A 16,384-nucleotide genomic window follows, 5' to 3' on the forward strand; every position below is an offset into this window, starting at 1 on the left:
TATAAAGTATTGACATCAGTTTTCAAGTCACTAAATTTCTCCTCTGAGAAGAAATCAGTACAAAAGAATAGAGCTACAGTATTTTCCATACACATTTGGGAAGCTCTAAATGTTCTAAAATTCAAATAGTTCCTGATTTCAGATGCTGAGTGTATTTAGGTGAGTGGCACTGTTTTACTATATGGGGTTTGTTGTTGTTTTTTAATATTGAACCTTCTAAAAATGTCTCAAACCCAAAAAGTTCCATGGCTCTGAAATTTATGACAATAATTAAGAAAATGCAGAAAGGGCACTGGTAGATTTTTAAAAACTATTTTAATACAAGATTAATAGCAATTTTCTATCCAAATCAGAAATGAAAAGTCTTAACCCAAATAATATTCATTTGACAGTCACATAAAATTTTAGGTTTGATTGGTGCACACATTTATCCTGCATATATAGTATGCATATGCAGAGAGACCTCACTATTATGCCATTGTTAGGGGTCTTTTCGTGGAAGTACCTCATTACAAGGCAATGTCAAAGGTTCCGTAACCACTCAACTTTGAATGAAGTTCAAAATGTCCCCATGCTAAGCTGAGTCCGTGCCGTAGCAAACCATGATGTAGCAAGTCTCCAGAATGTGTACAAATCAATACTCCGTTTGTGTAAGTTGGTCTAAAACTAAACACTGACTAATGTCTCTAACAAGAAGGAACACATTGCAAATTTATAAGTTACGGTTTCCTTTACTCTTCTGTTAGCAAAGCTAAATTGTGTTTTTAAATAAAAATCAGGTCTGTTAGTAAGTAAATGGAAATGTGTCTAAATTTCTGCAAGTTTTGGGTAAAACTTGCAATTGCTAATGCTTCTACGTTTAATCAAATCACTTGATAATTAGCTTTGCAAAAAGAAGTAATAAAAGAATCACATCTCAGGAATATGTGAAGTTTTTTTCCTCCTTAGGGACTTTAGTTGGTGTTCAGTCTGTAGCCAAAACGTGTGTAATGGCAAAAGAATTAAAGAAGGCTAATGTCTGCAGCAGGGAATATAAATTAAAAATCAGGGTTCTGCCTGTAATAATATTTTCAATGTGTTTGCTTTAAAGAATGTTACTTTTATAATTATTACTACTTATCAATGAATAATAGTGTTTAACAGTGTAGACAAAATAGTATTTTCTATCCCTTACATTTAAAGCAGGTGATACAAGTTACTTAATGCTATCTAGGTAAGTCATTGTAAGGGAGTCAGATTTCTAGTGCTAACGTTCTACGATGGGTATAATCAAAGCACCAACTTGGCCTTCGTGAAAGTGACAGAAGGTTGTCATGGTTGTCCTTCAATACAGAACCATAAACAGAGCTCTTATTGGTAAATTTGTAATTCATTCTTCTCTGCTAAAGACTTTAGCCTCTGTTTAGCTTTTGTTGTGACACATACAAAGTATAATATATACCAATTACAGACGTGTATTTCTGTTAGAAAAATACATATTATAACTAAAGAACATGTAAATAGAGGCACTTCAATAAGCTAAGTGTTTGCAGTTATGAGCATCACCCACCAATTTCTAGTGTCAGATTTCAGTGAGCCCATTCCTCTCTATTCATAACAAAAGTTATGATATGATTACAGAATTTAGGGAACATCAGAGCAAATGAGGGGCAGGTCATAAAAAATAATGAAGCCTCATTGCATCCCCTATCAATATGCTGAAATGAGAAAAATTAATTTGAGGGTTGAATTCCAAAATACTTACTGAAATAGGGTAACCAGGTTAAACGAAATCCTTTAGGGCCAAAACATTTCTCGTGTTAAATTAGTCTGAAAATCATATGACATAGTAGTATGATGATAAACACTAGGAAGTACAACTTGAATGATATTTTGACTACATCCATGCAGGGTGCTAACACTGTGACATCATTAACTGATATCGTTTCAGCTCTCTGCCTGGCTCATTATGCGTCACTATATCTCATCAATATGAATCATATTGATAATGAAGGTGTTGAAACTAATGAAGCAGGCGTTTATATATTATCTGTGTGTTTAGTGCGTATAGAACATGGGTTCACATTCATTAATATTATGTGTATTCATACACATGCACAAAACCTTTTGGGGCTGAAAGCACAGGGAAAACAAGGCATCCTGATCTTTTTCATAAAAGAGAATGCAGAAATCTTTTAAAAAGGAAAGACTTGGAGTTTAAAGCCATAAAGACAAGTTGTTATTCAAATAGTCTGGAAAATCAAGGTTGATTTAGTTTGTATTGCACCTTAATTATTGGAGAAAGACAATACTGACTTCTGAACACAGAATGAAATGAGCAACACAAATGACCGGTCCTCCATAGAGAAGTCTTACGTGGAATTCGTGGTAGGAAGCCAGAATGTGGGCAGTGAAATGGATGGTTTTCTACAAGTAGATAATGGTGAACTAGATTGTTAATTTCATAAAGTTTTAAATGAAAGAATGCCACAAAGTCTCTCATCATCCTACATTTTATATTTCATTAGGCATAAAGTAGCAATAGATGCTTGTAAATACTTTCTGTCTTGCAAAAGTGCTCAAATATACTTAATACTATTGTGCCACATGTGTTCTACTTAAATGTGATGGCTAAATCAATAACTAATTTTAATTTTGATGAGAACAGAGATTGAAAAATACCATTTACGTGTCAATACTGTCGATGAGTTAATTAAAATGTGACTGGCATACTATGGTGTCTTGAAACATTACTTTTTCCTACTCCAGATGCATCATAAAAACCAAGAAACATATGGATAGTCAACTGTATTCATAAAGCCCCAGTTTGGTTTATTTTGCTTCTTTCTGTCAGGGGGAGCATAGGGCCTGGCTTTGGCATACTTGGTGAACAGGTTAGGCTGTGGCTCTAAACTGGCCTATTGAGTTAGATCACGTATCCAAGTGCCAGGCAGGAGTCCTAGGGCGAAGGTATTTTACATGAAAGCAATGGTTTTTCATGAATAACATTCTTTACACACACAGTTTCCATCACCAGTAAAGCCCTGCACACCCACGGCTCATCCCATGAGTTTGGTGTAGTCTGGAGCACCCAGGCTGAAGCACACTCATGCAGAAGGGTGTGCCCTGGCAAACTTTTCATAAATGGACAGTTAGATACGTAAAAAGTTCTCTTTCTTGATTCTTGGTGCTCACAGATCACTGAGGAATCCCTTCTTTGAGCAGCACAAAACAAGAAGAGCTGGTTGACAAAACATTTTCTTACAAAGGTGTGTCAACCCTGAGCTTGGAATTAAGAAGTTAAAATCTGTGATTTATAGATATATAGATATAAAAATAGATGATCATACTAAGACTAAAAAAGTGAAAGAAATCTCCATGTCAATACTATATATATATATATTTTTTGTCTTGACTTTTTTTTCTGTTGTGAGTTATTTGTAAGAGAATGCCCTTGTGATGCAGAACCCAACTGACACAAAGTAAATAGTTAAAAATGAAAACTCAGGAATGGATCTAATTGTGTATCGATTCATTAAAAAAGCTATTGTTTTGGGAGGGTAATGAGCACAGGGGCAGAAATGTCTAGTTAATGTCAAACCTGTGGCAAAAGCTGAGATTGTATCATTAAAGATTATTTTCAGTTGAGACTCTTGAGGAAGGTGAATTGATGGGGGTATCTACTAGTAATTGAAGATGAAGGGGAAAATCTGTGCCAATTGGATACAGTGGACAGACATTAAGGGAATTAAGAAAAAATGGTGCCATTACTAAATTGAAATTGGGCAGGGTGAGAGAGAGGTGCTGAGTTGTGGTAATTTTTGTTCTCATATTAAAGACGGGATTCCAAATTTAGTATCAGTACCTCCAGATTAATTTGGTGTTGTTTGTTTAGAGTGCAAGATGATACCTCCAAGACAACAGTGCATTTTCACTACATTTAGAACAAACTTTAAGCTCTTTCCCCATAAGCATTGTGTAAACCCGGATTTGTCACAAAAAAGCTTACATTGAGTTGGCTGTCAATGCTGAACTTACAGCGTTAAAGTTCATTTATTTTTCTTTGTTTGCTTTTTTGTTGAAAATGCAGCTGTCTTGGGGTTTGGCCTGATTTTACAAGGAAAATTATTTTCTTTCTTCCTTTTTTATTGTAAATGACAAAAAAAAAACCCTCACAACGTGAGATTCCTTTACTTCTGCAGCATAAAAGCAAATGAAGGTAAGAAAATCTCCTGGTACGAAAGATTTGAGTAAGAATTCTCTCTAGAATAAACAAGGTCCCCACAGATAGCTGAAGGAAGGAGGAAGCAGTTCAGTCTGGCACCCGGTACTCTTTGGGAAAACAAAAAGGGAGGCAGATTGTAGTACTGCTCTCTTCTCATAGAAAATGGTAAGTTTTTGTGGCATGGTCCATTGTCCAAGAGTGTAAGAAAAGAAGTGAGTTGGCCATTCAAATAGCTAAAATGCAGTTTCATCTGACAAAAAACCCAAGATTATCTGCTCAGTCTCTGCAGTGCCAGGACAACGCCGGTGAGACACCAGGAGAGCAGGGAGTGGCCACGCTGGGCTGCAGAAGAGTCCACCTCTCTCCGGTCAGGATCCACTGGGGGGGCCTCTGTGGTGACAAACTCAAACTCCGTGGGACACACATCATCCATGCACCCACTGCCACTCCCCGAGCCGCTGGATTCATCACCTAGTGTGGAAAGATTGAAACAGAAAGTTAGATCACTGATCTGCTTAGGCTTTGTGGCCCCACCCACATCTCATCTTGAACTGTAATCTCCATAATCCCCACGTGTCAGGGGAGAGGCCAGGTGGAGATAATTCAACCATGGGGGTGGTTCCCCCATCCTGTTCTCGTGATAGTGATTGAGTTCTCACGAGATCTGACAGTTTTATAAGGGGCTCTTCCCCCATGGCACTTCTCTTTCCTGCCAACTTGTGAAGAAAGTGCCTTGCTTTCCCTTCGCCTTCCGTCATGATTGTAATTTTCCTGAGGCCTCCTCAGCTACGCTGAACTGTGAGTCAATTAACCGCTTTCCTTTATCAACTACCCAGTCTCGGGCAGTTCTTTACAGCAGTATGAAAATGGACTAATACAACCAGCAATCGGGAAAGAGTGGAAACAAAGAGCTCAGCAGATATGGGGCATGGTGGTGGGAGGCCGAATCTTCCCATCCATGGTCCCCCACCCTACCCAACAGGACTGTTTTTAATAGGCAGGGGTGTGACGAGTGGGTGGACTGTACAGAAGTAGGTGTTTGAAGAACAGTGTCAATTGATACCCGAGTTATGCAACCCAAGGAATGTGTGAACCCCAGACTCAAGGGGAGGCCACACCTACCATGTTGGCCTTAGAAAGACATTACTTGTGGCCAGTACTTAAGTTTAAGAAATTCCATTCTTTGCTCTTTTTATATGCAGAGCCATTGCTCTAGGAAGATACCATGCTTTTTAATGGATTTTAAAAAGAAAAATATAGAAGAGGAAAACAAGTTCTACACATAGGAAATGAGAGGATCAGCAGCAATAGTAGTGAGAGGTCTCTATAAATATAACTTTTGGCCACCTTTTCCCCACCTGTGTTCTCCTGTGAGCAAGGATGGACTCTGTCCCAGCCAGCTTCTCTCCTTAAATCAGGAGTTGACAAACTATGACCTGCTGCTTGCTTTTGTATGGTCCGTAACTCCAAAATGGTTTATTTACATAAAAAATTTATTTTATAGATATCCATAAAGTCTATTATCTATCTATCTATCTATCTATCTATCTATCTATCTATCTATCTGTCTATCTATCTATGAATGATAGGGTCTGGCTCTGTTGCCCAGGCCCAGTTATGTTGCCCATAACTCACTGCAGCCCCAAACTCCTGGGCCTAAGTGACCTTCCTGCCTTAGCCTCCCAAGTAGCTGGGACTGTAGGCATGTTCCACTGTACCTGGTGGTGTTTATAGTTTCAAGTGTTTGAAAAAAATCAAGTGAAGAATACTACTTTATGACATGTAAAAAGTGTATGTGAAATTCACATTTCAGTGTCCATATATGAAAGTTTTTTAGAATCCAACTCCCCCTGTTCACAAACGTATTATCATGTTAGACCAGCAGTGTGGGGTAGTGCTGGCAGAGATGATGCGGCCCTCAAAGATGAACAGATTTAATATATGGCCCTTGACAGAAACAGTTGGCCATTCTCTGCTTGAAACCAAGGCCCAGGTACCCACAGAGTATGTCGACCCAGGGTGGCATCGTCCCTTCCTGCCCAACTTGCTTTCTTCCCTATTCCCACTTCTCACGGGCTTGATTCCTTCTTATTTGGCAAACCCTGTCACTCAAACCTGGCCCAGATCAGGCTGCCAATTACTAGCTTAATGAAAGTACTTATTACCGCTTGGAGATGTATTATTTATGTGCCTGTTCACTTGCTTACTGTTTATCTCCTTTTCAAGAATGTAAACTAAGGACACAATCTTTGAGAGGGTAGAGATTTGGTAAATCCTGTTCATTTCTGTACCTCTAAAGCCTTCAGTGGCCCCTGGCATACAGCAAGTGCTCAACAAATACTTGCTGAATAAATAAATGTGCTTTGGGCAGTTACTCAACTTTTGCAGTTTCCTCACCTAAACAAATACAGATGACAACGTTGACCTTGGAGAGAATGTGTGAAGAGTGCTCGAGGACACCAAACCCAGTGCTGCCAGTGATGCCTGATGGAAAAAACATGGTTTCTACAGCACAGGAGACCTGGAATGTACCCTGACAGTTGTTATTTAAATGCACAGGGTAAGCCAGTTAGACTTACTGAGGCTCTGTTTCCTCCCCTATAAAAATGATAGTAATAACATCTATCTGTTATGAGAAATCATGTACCTGGAAGGGCTCAGGAAACTGGAAGCTTTGTAAGGACATTAGCTATTTCTCTCACTTGCTCAATGATTTCCAACCAATATCCCTAAACTCCTCCCTGCTAGTCTGAAATGGTGATGCCCTATTGAGCTGCTCCTGACAAACCAGGGCCAGGTTTAGCTGCTGGATGCTACTTAGGTAAAGTTGGGGCAATGTAGGGACTCTTTTAATGTCTTCTTAAATGAGAAAGACACAATGAGAGAAATGAGCACAGTTTCCTTTTTTAATGGGACATCTAAATACCAGATAAGATCACTTCAATACACTATACTAGGTTTTTAACATTTTCTCTGATTTATCTTTAGTGGCCTTTACAAGGGAGAAAATTCCCGTTAATTAAATTCAGAGATATCAGAATTGCTAAGGAAATTGTTCTGAACATGGGTGTCATGAACAAGAAGTAATACAACCTTTACAGAGATATTATTAAAATGATTTAGAATATTAAAAAATGTGGGAAGCAAATATGACAAGAGATTTTGGCTGGAAAAAATAATGGTCCCATCTCTGTCTGAAAAGGAATCACAAATGCAAATATTAAGGGATGGGATGAGTAATTTAAAAAAATGTCCAAAGCAATAAGGATGCTGATGGTTATAAAATGCGATAATGGTTTGTATGACAGACACTAGCTTAAAATAGAGGGGGCACATTTGGTGCTTGGGTTAGAACTCAGGGATCCTCTTAATTGTTGATTTTATTTTCTTTTGAGGGGAAATGCAGTAAGACTTCTGCCTCCTGGCCATTCCCTGGGCTTTACAGCTTGATATATGTATAACCTCTTTAGGTCAGAGAGGAGAGAGAAGCAACAAACCCAAGCCAACTAATTCTTATGTATCTTGAATTATTCATTCCAATAGCCACTCTCTAGATAATAGAGCATTTTATTTAATGGAGAAGACAATGGATAAAATGAGAGGTGTAAGGCTATGTGCTAACAAGGTGAAACAACAATGGCTAAAACCTGTGTAATGTTCTCTTCTGAAGAGGAAAGGAGGGGTTTAGTAAAAGGAGGAGAGATAATGGGATTATTTTGAGGAATTTTATGGCAATAACGTCCATTGGGTTGGTAATTATTCTGTTTAGAAAATTATTTTTTTGAGTTCTTTAAAATGGAATGAAGCACAAAAATTTTCTGCAGGGGATAACTTGGTAGGCTGATGACTATGACTGATATGACTTGAGGTCTTCTATCTATAACTTATTCCTTTCTGTCTCATTAATTCAAGCACACAAGCATCATCTTATGATTCAGTAACCAAATTACAGAATCACTGGCAACTTCACATCTTATGTTCAAGAATCCTTGTCCTGGGAACTCTCTTTGTAAGGGTAATATTTTTAAAAAGCAACAAACAACAATGACAGAAAACTTTTTTTTTGTAGTTATTCATCTTGAAACCACTCAGACAAAACCCATGTATAGTTTCATGTCAATGTTCACTTAATAGTCTTCCAAATCATTTTTGATGCTTCTTTGATCCTTAATGAAATAGTCATGTGTAATATTGCACTAGAATTTTACAATTTCTCTCAATATTTCAGATATAAATGTCTATGGGTTGTGTGTGTGCATAGCTGGATAGAGAGGGAAATGATGTAGCTGAACCTGCTCACTACCCGCCGGACACTATCATAGCTCCTCGAATAAGGCTTCTAAAAGCCTCTGAAGCAGGGATGCTTCCCATTCTATAGAAGAGGAACCTGAGACTCAAGAAGTAGAGTAATTTGTAGAGACTCTAATGAATAAAGAATAAGGGATTCTAGCTCAAGCTTGTCTAAGCAATCTGCTGAGCCTTCTTCTTTTGGTGGGAATAGGGCAGAAGTTTGGGTCAGATGTGAATATTGATGAGGACAGGAGAAAGTGAAAAATTATTTTGCTGTATTGTCATTAATGAATCAACTGGTAGATGAAACTCAATTTCAGCTTTGGTATGGCTGAATGTAATACATTGCAATTATTACTTGTGTTGTGGAATTTATTATTTTATTCGTATCCTATGTTTTGTGGATCAGAGCTCTCTGTCCACAACACTATAACAAGCATCACAGCCTGAGGAAGACTGAGAAAAAATTAAAAGGGCATATTGCTCTTGAAGAAAGTCAGGGCGTCATCTTCTAAAACCATTTTTTACTCTGGAAGTTTCTGGTGCTGGGAAGGATTTTCTTACTTGTGTCCTGGAAATTGACATCATTGCCATTGTAGGCGTTTTTCAGTTTGTTGGTCATCACACGGAGAGCCATAATCTGCTGTCTGATGAAAGTGTCGGGCCGAGTGATGTCCACGTCCACCTCGGGATTGTTGATCTGGTTGGTGAGCCCATCATTCATGATCTCAGGCAAGTATCTGCAAGGCAGAGAGGGAGAGAACAGCTTAGGGAGATGCCACAGAAACCATAAAACCAGATGCTGCCATGCAAAACCAGACGACTGTCTCTGACAGTTGGCCAAGACACCTGGCAAAAACTGGATCTGGTTCCTGGAAAAAAATGTTAAATAGTGAAAACACGGAACACATTTTTTTCAGACGAAGATGTGGCTAAAATAGCCTCAGACTAGTTTTTTTAAATGGCACTGAATCCTTACGTAGGTTTGCCTACAAATAAATGCGAAACTGGGGACCTATGAGAAACCACTTGTATTAGTCTGTTCTCACACTGAAACATACATACCTGAGACTGGGTAATTTAGAAAGAAAAAGAGGTTTAATAGACTTACAGTTCCACATAGCTGGAGAGACCTCACAATCATGGTGGAAGGTAGAGGAGGAGCAAAGGCACATCTTACATGGTGGCAGGCAAGAGAAGTGCCAAGCAAAAGGGGGAAAACCCCTTAAAAAACCATCAGATCTTGTGAGAACTCACTATCATGAGAGCAGCAGCCTGGGGTAATAGCCTCCATGATTCAATTACCTCCATGATTCAATTACCTCCCACCATTTCCCTCCCACGACACTTGCAGATTGTGGAACTAAATTCAAGATCGGATTTGGGAGGGGAGAGAGCCAAACCACATCACTACTGCTTCACATTAATGACTCTTTCCTCTGTCCATCCCAAATGTTAGCTTAGGTCAAGGATTCGATAGCTTCCTCAGTGCTGCTAATATTGGTAGTCAGAACGGGGCTTATACATTACGTATGATCCGAGAGAGTTTCCTGTGAGGATGCCCATTCTTAACTTCAGAGGCACTATCTCAGATCTTAATCAGAAGAAATTCTGGATATGAAAAACCTGCTTTGGGGACATTTCAGAAGTAAGCAGTGGTTACTGGAATGATTGAGGTGTCTATTAGGGTTTTTATTTTGTAGTAGAATCTTGGGTTTAATTAGGTAGATTTACCAATGTTCAGTAAAACAGAAGGGTAAAATCATCAAATGATTCCAAGTTTCACTTTTCTTTTACTTGTATCAAAATGTCAAAATTGTCAGTCCTTCAATGTGAGCTGCTTAAGCTGCCTAGGGGTATTTATATAAGTGGAGGCTAAAGATCTTGGAAATGTACTTGGGGCCCTCTCTGACTCCTTACTCTCACCATCTGTCCATCTTCCAGTCCTCTTCCTCTTCTTCTCACAGAGCTTCTTATACCTGCTTCTATTTTCCCATTTCCCATTTCTCTCACTGGAGAGACACCCCCTGCAGCCTCAAAGTGACCCCCCCACACCCTTCTTTCCTCTCTAGAGCATCCTGCACATGCTGTATGATTAATTTTTAAAAAATATTGCTTTCATCATATCACGCTTCTCTCTTTTTTTTTTTTTTTAATTATACTTTAAGTTCTAGGGTACATGTGCATAACGTGCAGGTTTGTTACATATGTATACTTATGCCATGTTGGTGTGCTGCACCCATCAACTCGTCAGCACCCATCAATTCATCATTTATATCATGTATAACTCCCCAGTGCATTCCCTCCCTCCTCCCCCCTCCCCATGATAGGCCCCAGTGTGTGATGTTCCCCTTCCCGAGTCCAAGTGATCTCATTGTTCAGTTCCCACCTATGAGTGAGAACATGCGGTGTTTGGTTTTCTCTTCTTGTGATAGTTTGCTAAGAATGATGGTTTCCAGCTGCATCCATGTCCCTACAAAGGACACAAACTCATCCTTTTTTATGGCTGCGTAGTATTCCATGGTGTATATGTGCCACATTTTCTTAATCCAGTCTGTCACAGATGGACATTTGGGTTGATTCCAAGTCTTTGCTATTGTGAATAGTGCCGCAATAAACATACGTGTGCATGTGTCTTTGTAGTAGAATAATTTATAATCCTTTGGGTATATACCCAGTAGTGGGATGGCTGGGTCATATGGTACATCTAGTTCTAGATCCTTGAGGAATTGCCATACTGTTTTCCATAATGGTTGAACTAGTTTACAATCCCACCAACAGTGTAAAAGTGTTCCTATTTCTCCACATCCTCTCCAACAACTGTTGTTTCCTGACTTCTTAATGATTGCCATTCTAACTGGTGTGAGATGGTATCTCATTGTGGTTTTGATTTGCATTTCTCTGATGGCCAGTGATGACGAGCATTTTTTCATGTGTCTGTTGGCTGTATGAATGTCTTCTTTTGAGAAATGTCTGTTCATATCCTTTGCCCACTTTTTGATGGGGTTGTTTGTTTTTTTCTTGTATATTTGTTTGAGTTCTTTGTAGATTCTGGATATTAGCCCTTTGTCAGATGAGTAGGTTGCAAAAATTTTCTCCCATTCTGTAGGTTGCCTGTTCACTCTGATGGTAGTTTCTCTTGCTGTGCAAAAGCTCTTTAGTTTAATTAGATCCCATTTGTCAATTTTGGCTTTTGCTGCCGTTGCTTTTGGTGTTTTAGACATGAAGTCCTTGCCCATGCCTATGTCCTGAATGGTACTACCTAGATTTTCTTCTAGGGTTTTTATGGTATTAGGTCTAACATTTAAGTCTCTAATCCATCTTGAATTAATCTTCGTATAAGGGGTAAGGAAAGGATCCAGTTTCAGCTTTCTACTTATGGCTAGCCAATTTTCCCAGCACCATTTATTAAATAGGGAATCCTTTCCCCATTTCTTGTTTCTCTCAGGTTTGTCAAAGATCAGATGGTTGTAGATGTGTGGTATTATTTCTGAGGACTCTGTTCTGTTCCATTGGTCTATAGCTCTGTTTTGGTACCAGTACCATGCTGTTTTGGTTACTGTAGCCTTGTAGTATAGTTTGAAGTCAGGTAGCGTGACGCCTCCAGCTTTGTCCTTTTGACTTAGGATTGTCTTGGCAATGCGGGCTCTTTTTTGGTTCCATATGAACTTTAAAGCAGTTTTTTCCAATTCTGTGAAGAAAGTCATTGGTAGCTTGATGGGGATGGCATTGAATCTATAAATAACCTTGGGCAGTATGGCCATTTTCACGATATTGATTCTTCCTATCCATGAGCATGGTATGTTCTTCCATTTGTTTGTGTCCTCTTTGATTTCACTGAGCAGTGGTTTGTAGTTCTCCTTGAAGAGGTCCTTTACATCCCTTGTAAGCTGGATTCCTAGGTATTTTATTCTCTTTGAAGCAATTGTGAATGGAAGTTCATTCCTGATTTGGCTCTCTGCTTGTCTGTTACTGGTGTATAAGAATGCTTGTGATTTTTGCACATTAATTTTGTATCCTAAGACTTTGCTGAAGTTGCTTATCAGCTTAAGGAGATTTTGGGCTGAGACAATGGGGTTTTCTAAATATACAATCATGTCATTTGCAAACAGGGACAATTTGACTTCTTCTTTTCCTAACTGGATACCCTTGATTTCTTTCTCTTGCCTGATTGCCCTAGCCAGAACTTCCAACACTATGTTGAATAGGAGTGGCGAGAGAGGGCATCCCTGTCTTGTGCCAGTTTTCAAAGGGAATTTTTCCAGTTTTTGCCCATTCAGAATGATATTAGCTGTGGGTGTGTCATAAATAGCTCTTATTATTTTGAGGTACGTTCCACCAATACCGAATTTATTGAGCGTTTTTAGCATGAAGGGCTGTTGAATTTTGTCAAAAGCCTTTTCTGCATCTATTGAGATAATCATGTGGTTCTTGTCTTTGGTTCTGTTTATATGCTGGATTACGTTTATTGATTTGCGAATGTTGAACCAGCCTTGCATCCCAGGGATGAAGCCCACTTGATCATGGTGGATAAGCTTTTTGATGTGCTGCTGAATCCGGTTTGCCAGTATTTTATTGAGAATTTTTGCATCCATGTTCATCAGGGATATTGGTCTAAAATTCTCTTTTTTTGTTGTGTCTCTGCCAGGCTTTGGTATCAGGATGATGTTGGCCTCATATAATGAGTTAGGGAGGATTCCCTCTTTTTCTATTGATTGGAATACTTTCAGAAGGAATGGTACCAGCTCCTCCTTGTACCTCTGGTAGAATTCAGCTGTGAATCCATCTGGTCCTGGACTTTTTTTGGTGGGTAGGCTATTAATTGTTGCCTCAATTTCAGAGCCTGCTATTGGTCTATTCAGGGATTCAACTTCTTCCTGGTTTAGTCTTGGGAGAGTGTAAGTGTCCAGGAAATTATCCATTTCTTCTAGATTTTCTAGTTGATTTGCGTAAAGGCGTTGATAGTATTCTCTGATGGTTGTTTGTATTTCTGTGGGGTCGGTGGTGATATACCCTTTATCATTTTTTATTGTGTCTATTTGATTCCTCTCTCTTTTCTTCTTTATTAGTCTTGCTAGTGGTCTGTCAATTTTGTTGATCTTTTCAAAAAACCAACTCCTGGATTCATTGATTTTTTGGAGGGTTTTTTGTGTCTCTATCTCCTTCAGTTCTGCTCTGATCTTAGTTATTTCTTGCCTTCTGCTAGCTTTTGAATGTGTTTGCTCTTGCCTCTCTAGTTCTTTTAATTGTGATGTTAGAGTGTCCATTTTAGATCTTTCCTGCTTTCTCTTGTGGGCATTTAGTGCTATAAATTTCCCTCTACACACTGCTTTAAATGTGTCCCAGAGATTCTGGTATGTTGTATCTTTGTTCTCATTGGTTTCAAAGAACATCTTTATTTCTGCTTTCATTTCGTTATGTACCCAGTAGTCATTCAGGAGCAGGTTGTTCAGTTTCCATGTAGTTGAGCAGTTTGGATTGAGTTTCTTAGTCCTGAGTTCTAGTTTGATTGCACTGTGGTCTGAGAGACAGTTTGTTATAATTTCTGTTGTTTTACATTTGCTGAGGAGTGCTTTACTTCCAATTATGTGGTCAATTTTGGAATAAGTGCGATGTGGTGCTGAGAAGAATGTATATTCTGTTGATTTGGGGTGGAGAGTTCTATAGATGTCTATTAGGTTCGCTTGGTGCAGAGATGAGTTCAATTCCTGGATATCCTTGTTAACTTTCTGTCTCGTTGATCTGTCTAATGTTGACAGTGGAGTGTTGAAGTCTCCCATTATTATTGTATGGGAGTCTAAGTCTCTTTGTAAGTCTCTAAGGACTTGCTTTATGAATCTGGGTGCTCCTGTATTGGGTGCATATATATTTAGGAGGGTTAGCTCTTCCTGTTGAATTGATCCCTTTACCATTATGTAATGGCCTTCTTTGTCTCTTTTGATCTTTGATGGTTTAAAGTCTGTTTTATCAGAGACTAGGATTGCAATCCCTGCTTTTTTTTGTTCTCCATTTGCTTGGTAGATCTTCCTCCATCCCTTTATTTTGAGCCTATGTATGTCTCTGCATGTGAGATGGGTCTACTGAATACAGCAGACTGATGGGTCTTGACTCTTTATCCAGTTTGCCAGTCTGTGTCTTTTAATTGGAGCATTTAGTCCATTTACATTTAAGGTTAATATTGTTATGTGTGAACTTGATCCTGTCATTATGATATTAACTGGTTATTTTGCTCGTTAGTTGATGCAGTTTCTTCCTAGCCTCGATGGTCTTTACATTTTGGCATGTTTTTGCAATGGCTGGTACCGGTTGTTCCTTTCCATGTTTAGGGCTTCCTTCAGGGTCTCTTGTAAGGCAGGCCTGGTGGTGACAAAATCTCTAAGCATTTGCTTATCTGTAAAGGATTTTATTTCTCCTTCACTTATGAAACTTAGTTTGGCTGGATATGAAATTCTGGGTTTAAAATTCTTTTCTTTAAGAACGTTGAATATTGGCCCCCACTCTCTTCTGGCTTGTAGAGTTTCTGCCGAGAGATCTGCTGTTAGTCTGATGGGCTTCCCTTTGTGGGTAACCCGACCTTTCTCTCTGGCTGCCCTTAAGATTTTTTCCTTCATTTCAACTTTGGTGAATCTGGCAATTATGTGTCTTGGAGTTGCTCTTCTGGAGGAGTATCTTTGTGGCATTCTCTGTATTTCCTGAATTTGAATGTTGGCCTGCCCTACTAGGTTGGGGAAGTTCTCCTGGATGATATCCTAAAGAGTGTTTTCCAACTTGGTTCCATTTTCCCCCTCACTTTCAGGCACCCCAATCAGACGTAGATTTGGTCTTTTTACATAATCCCATACTTCTTGCAGGCTTTGTTCATTTCTTTTTCTTCTTTTTTCTTTTGGTTTCTCTTCTAGCTTCATTTCATTCATTTGATCCTCAATCGCTGATACTCTTTCTTCCAGTTGATCGAGTCAGTTACTGAAGCTTGTGCATTTGTCACGTATTTCTTGTGTCATGGTTTTCATCTCTGTCATTTCGTTTATGATCTTCTCTGCATTAATTAGTCTAGCTGTCAATTCTTCCACTCTTTTTTCAAGATTTTTAGTTTCTTTGCGCTGGGTACGTAATTCCTCCTTTAGCTCTGAGAAGTTTGATGGACTGAAGCCTTCTTCTCTCATCTCGTCAAAGTCATTCTCTGACCAGCTTTGATCCGTTGCTGGCGATGGGCTGCGCTCCTTTGCAGGGGGAGATGCGCTCTTATTTTTTGAATTTCCAGCTTTTCTGCCCTGCTTCTTCCCCATCTTTGTGGTTTTATCTGTCTCTGGTCTTTGATGATGGTGACGTACTGATGGGGTTTTGGTATAGGTGTCCTTCCTGTTTGATAGTTTTCCTACTGACAGTCAGAAGGACTGTCTGTTGGTCTGTTGGAGATTGCTTGAGGTCCACTCCAGACCCTGTTTGCCTGGGTATCAGCAGCAGAGGTTGCCGAAGATAGAATATTGCTGAACAGCGAGTGTACCTGTCTGATTCTTCCTTTGGAAGTTTCCTCTCAGGGGTGTACTCCACCCTGTGAGGTGTGGGGTGTCAGACTGCCCCTAGTCGGGGATGTCTCCCAGCTAGGCTACTCAGGGGTCAGGGACCCACCTGAGCAGGCAGTCTGTCCATTCTCAGATCTCAACCTCCGCGTTGGGAGATCCACGGCTCTCCCCAAAGCTGTCAGACAGAGTCGTTTGCGTCTGCACCGGCCCCCGCTGCTTCCCCTGTTGGTCTTCAGCTGTGCGCTGTCCCCAGAGGTGGAGACTACAGAGACAGGCAGGCTTCCTTGAGCTGCTGTGAGCTCCACCCAGTTCGAGCTTCCCAGCGGCTTTGTTTACCTACTTAAGCCTCAGCAATGGCAGGCGCCCC

The 16,384-nt window shown here is 39.6% G+C and overlaps 1 protein-coding gene across 1 annotated transcript in view; it reads right to left on the reverse strand.

Annotated features, from left to right (window-relative positions):
• Nucleotides 1-296: 296 nt before the first annotated feature.
• The window catches only part of GPC6 (glypican 6), a 590,829-nt gene continuing 574,741 nt past the window's right edge, over nucleotides 297-16,384 (reverse strand). Inside the window, exons 6-7 of the mRNA XM_030922398.1 lie at nucleotides 9,059-9,234; nucleotides 297-4,675 (exon numbers count right to left, since the gene is read on the reverse strand). Coding sequence (XP_030778258.1) covers nucleotides 4,473-4,675; nucleotides 9,059-9,234 — 379 coding nt within the window. The 3' untranslated portion in view covers nucleotides 297-4,472. The remainder of the gene's footprint in view (nucleotides 4,676-9,058; nucleotides 9,235-16,384) is intronic.

Source organism: Rhinopithecus roxellana, chromosome 18, assembly GCF_007565055.1.
Source record: "Rhinopithecus roxellana isolate Shanxi Qingling chromosome 18, ASM756505v1, whole genome shotgun sequence".
In the NCBI taxonomy this organism is placed as follows: Eukaryota; Metazoa; Chordata; class Mammalia; order Primates; family Cercopithecidae; genus Rhinopithecus; species Rhinopithecus roxellana.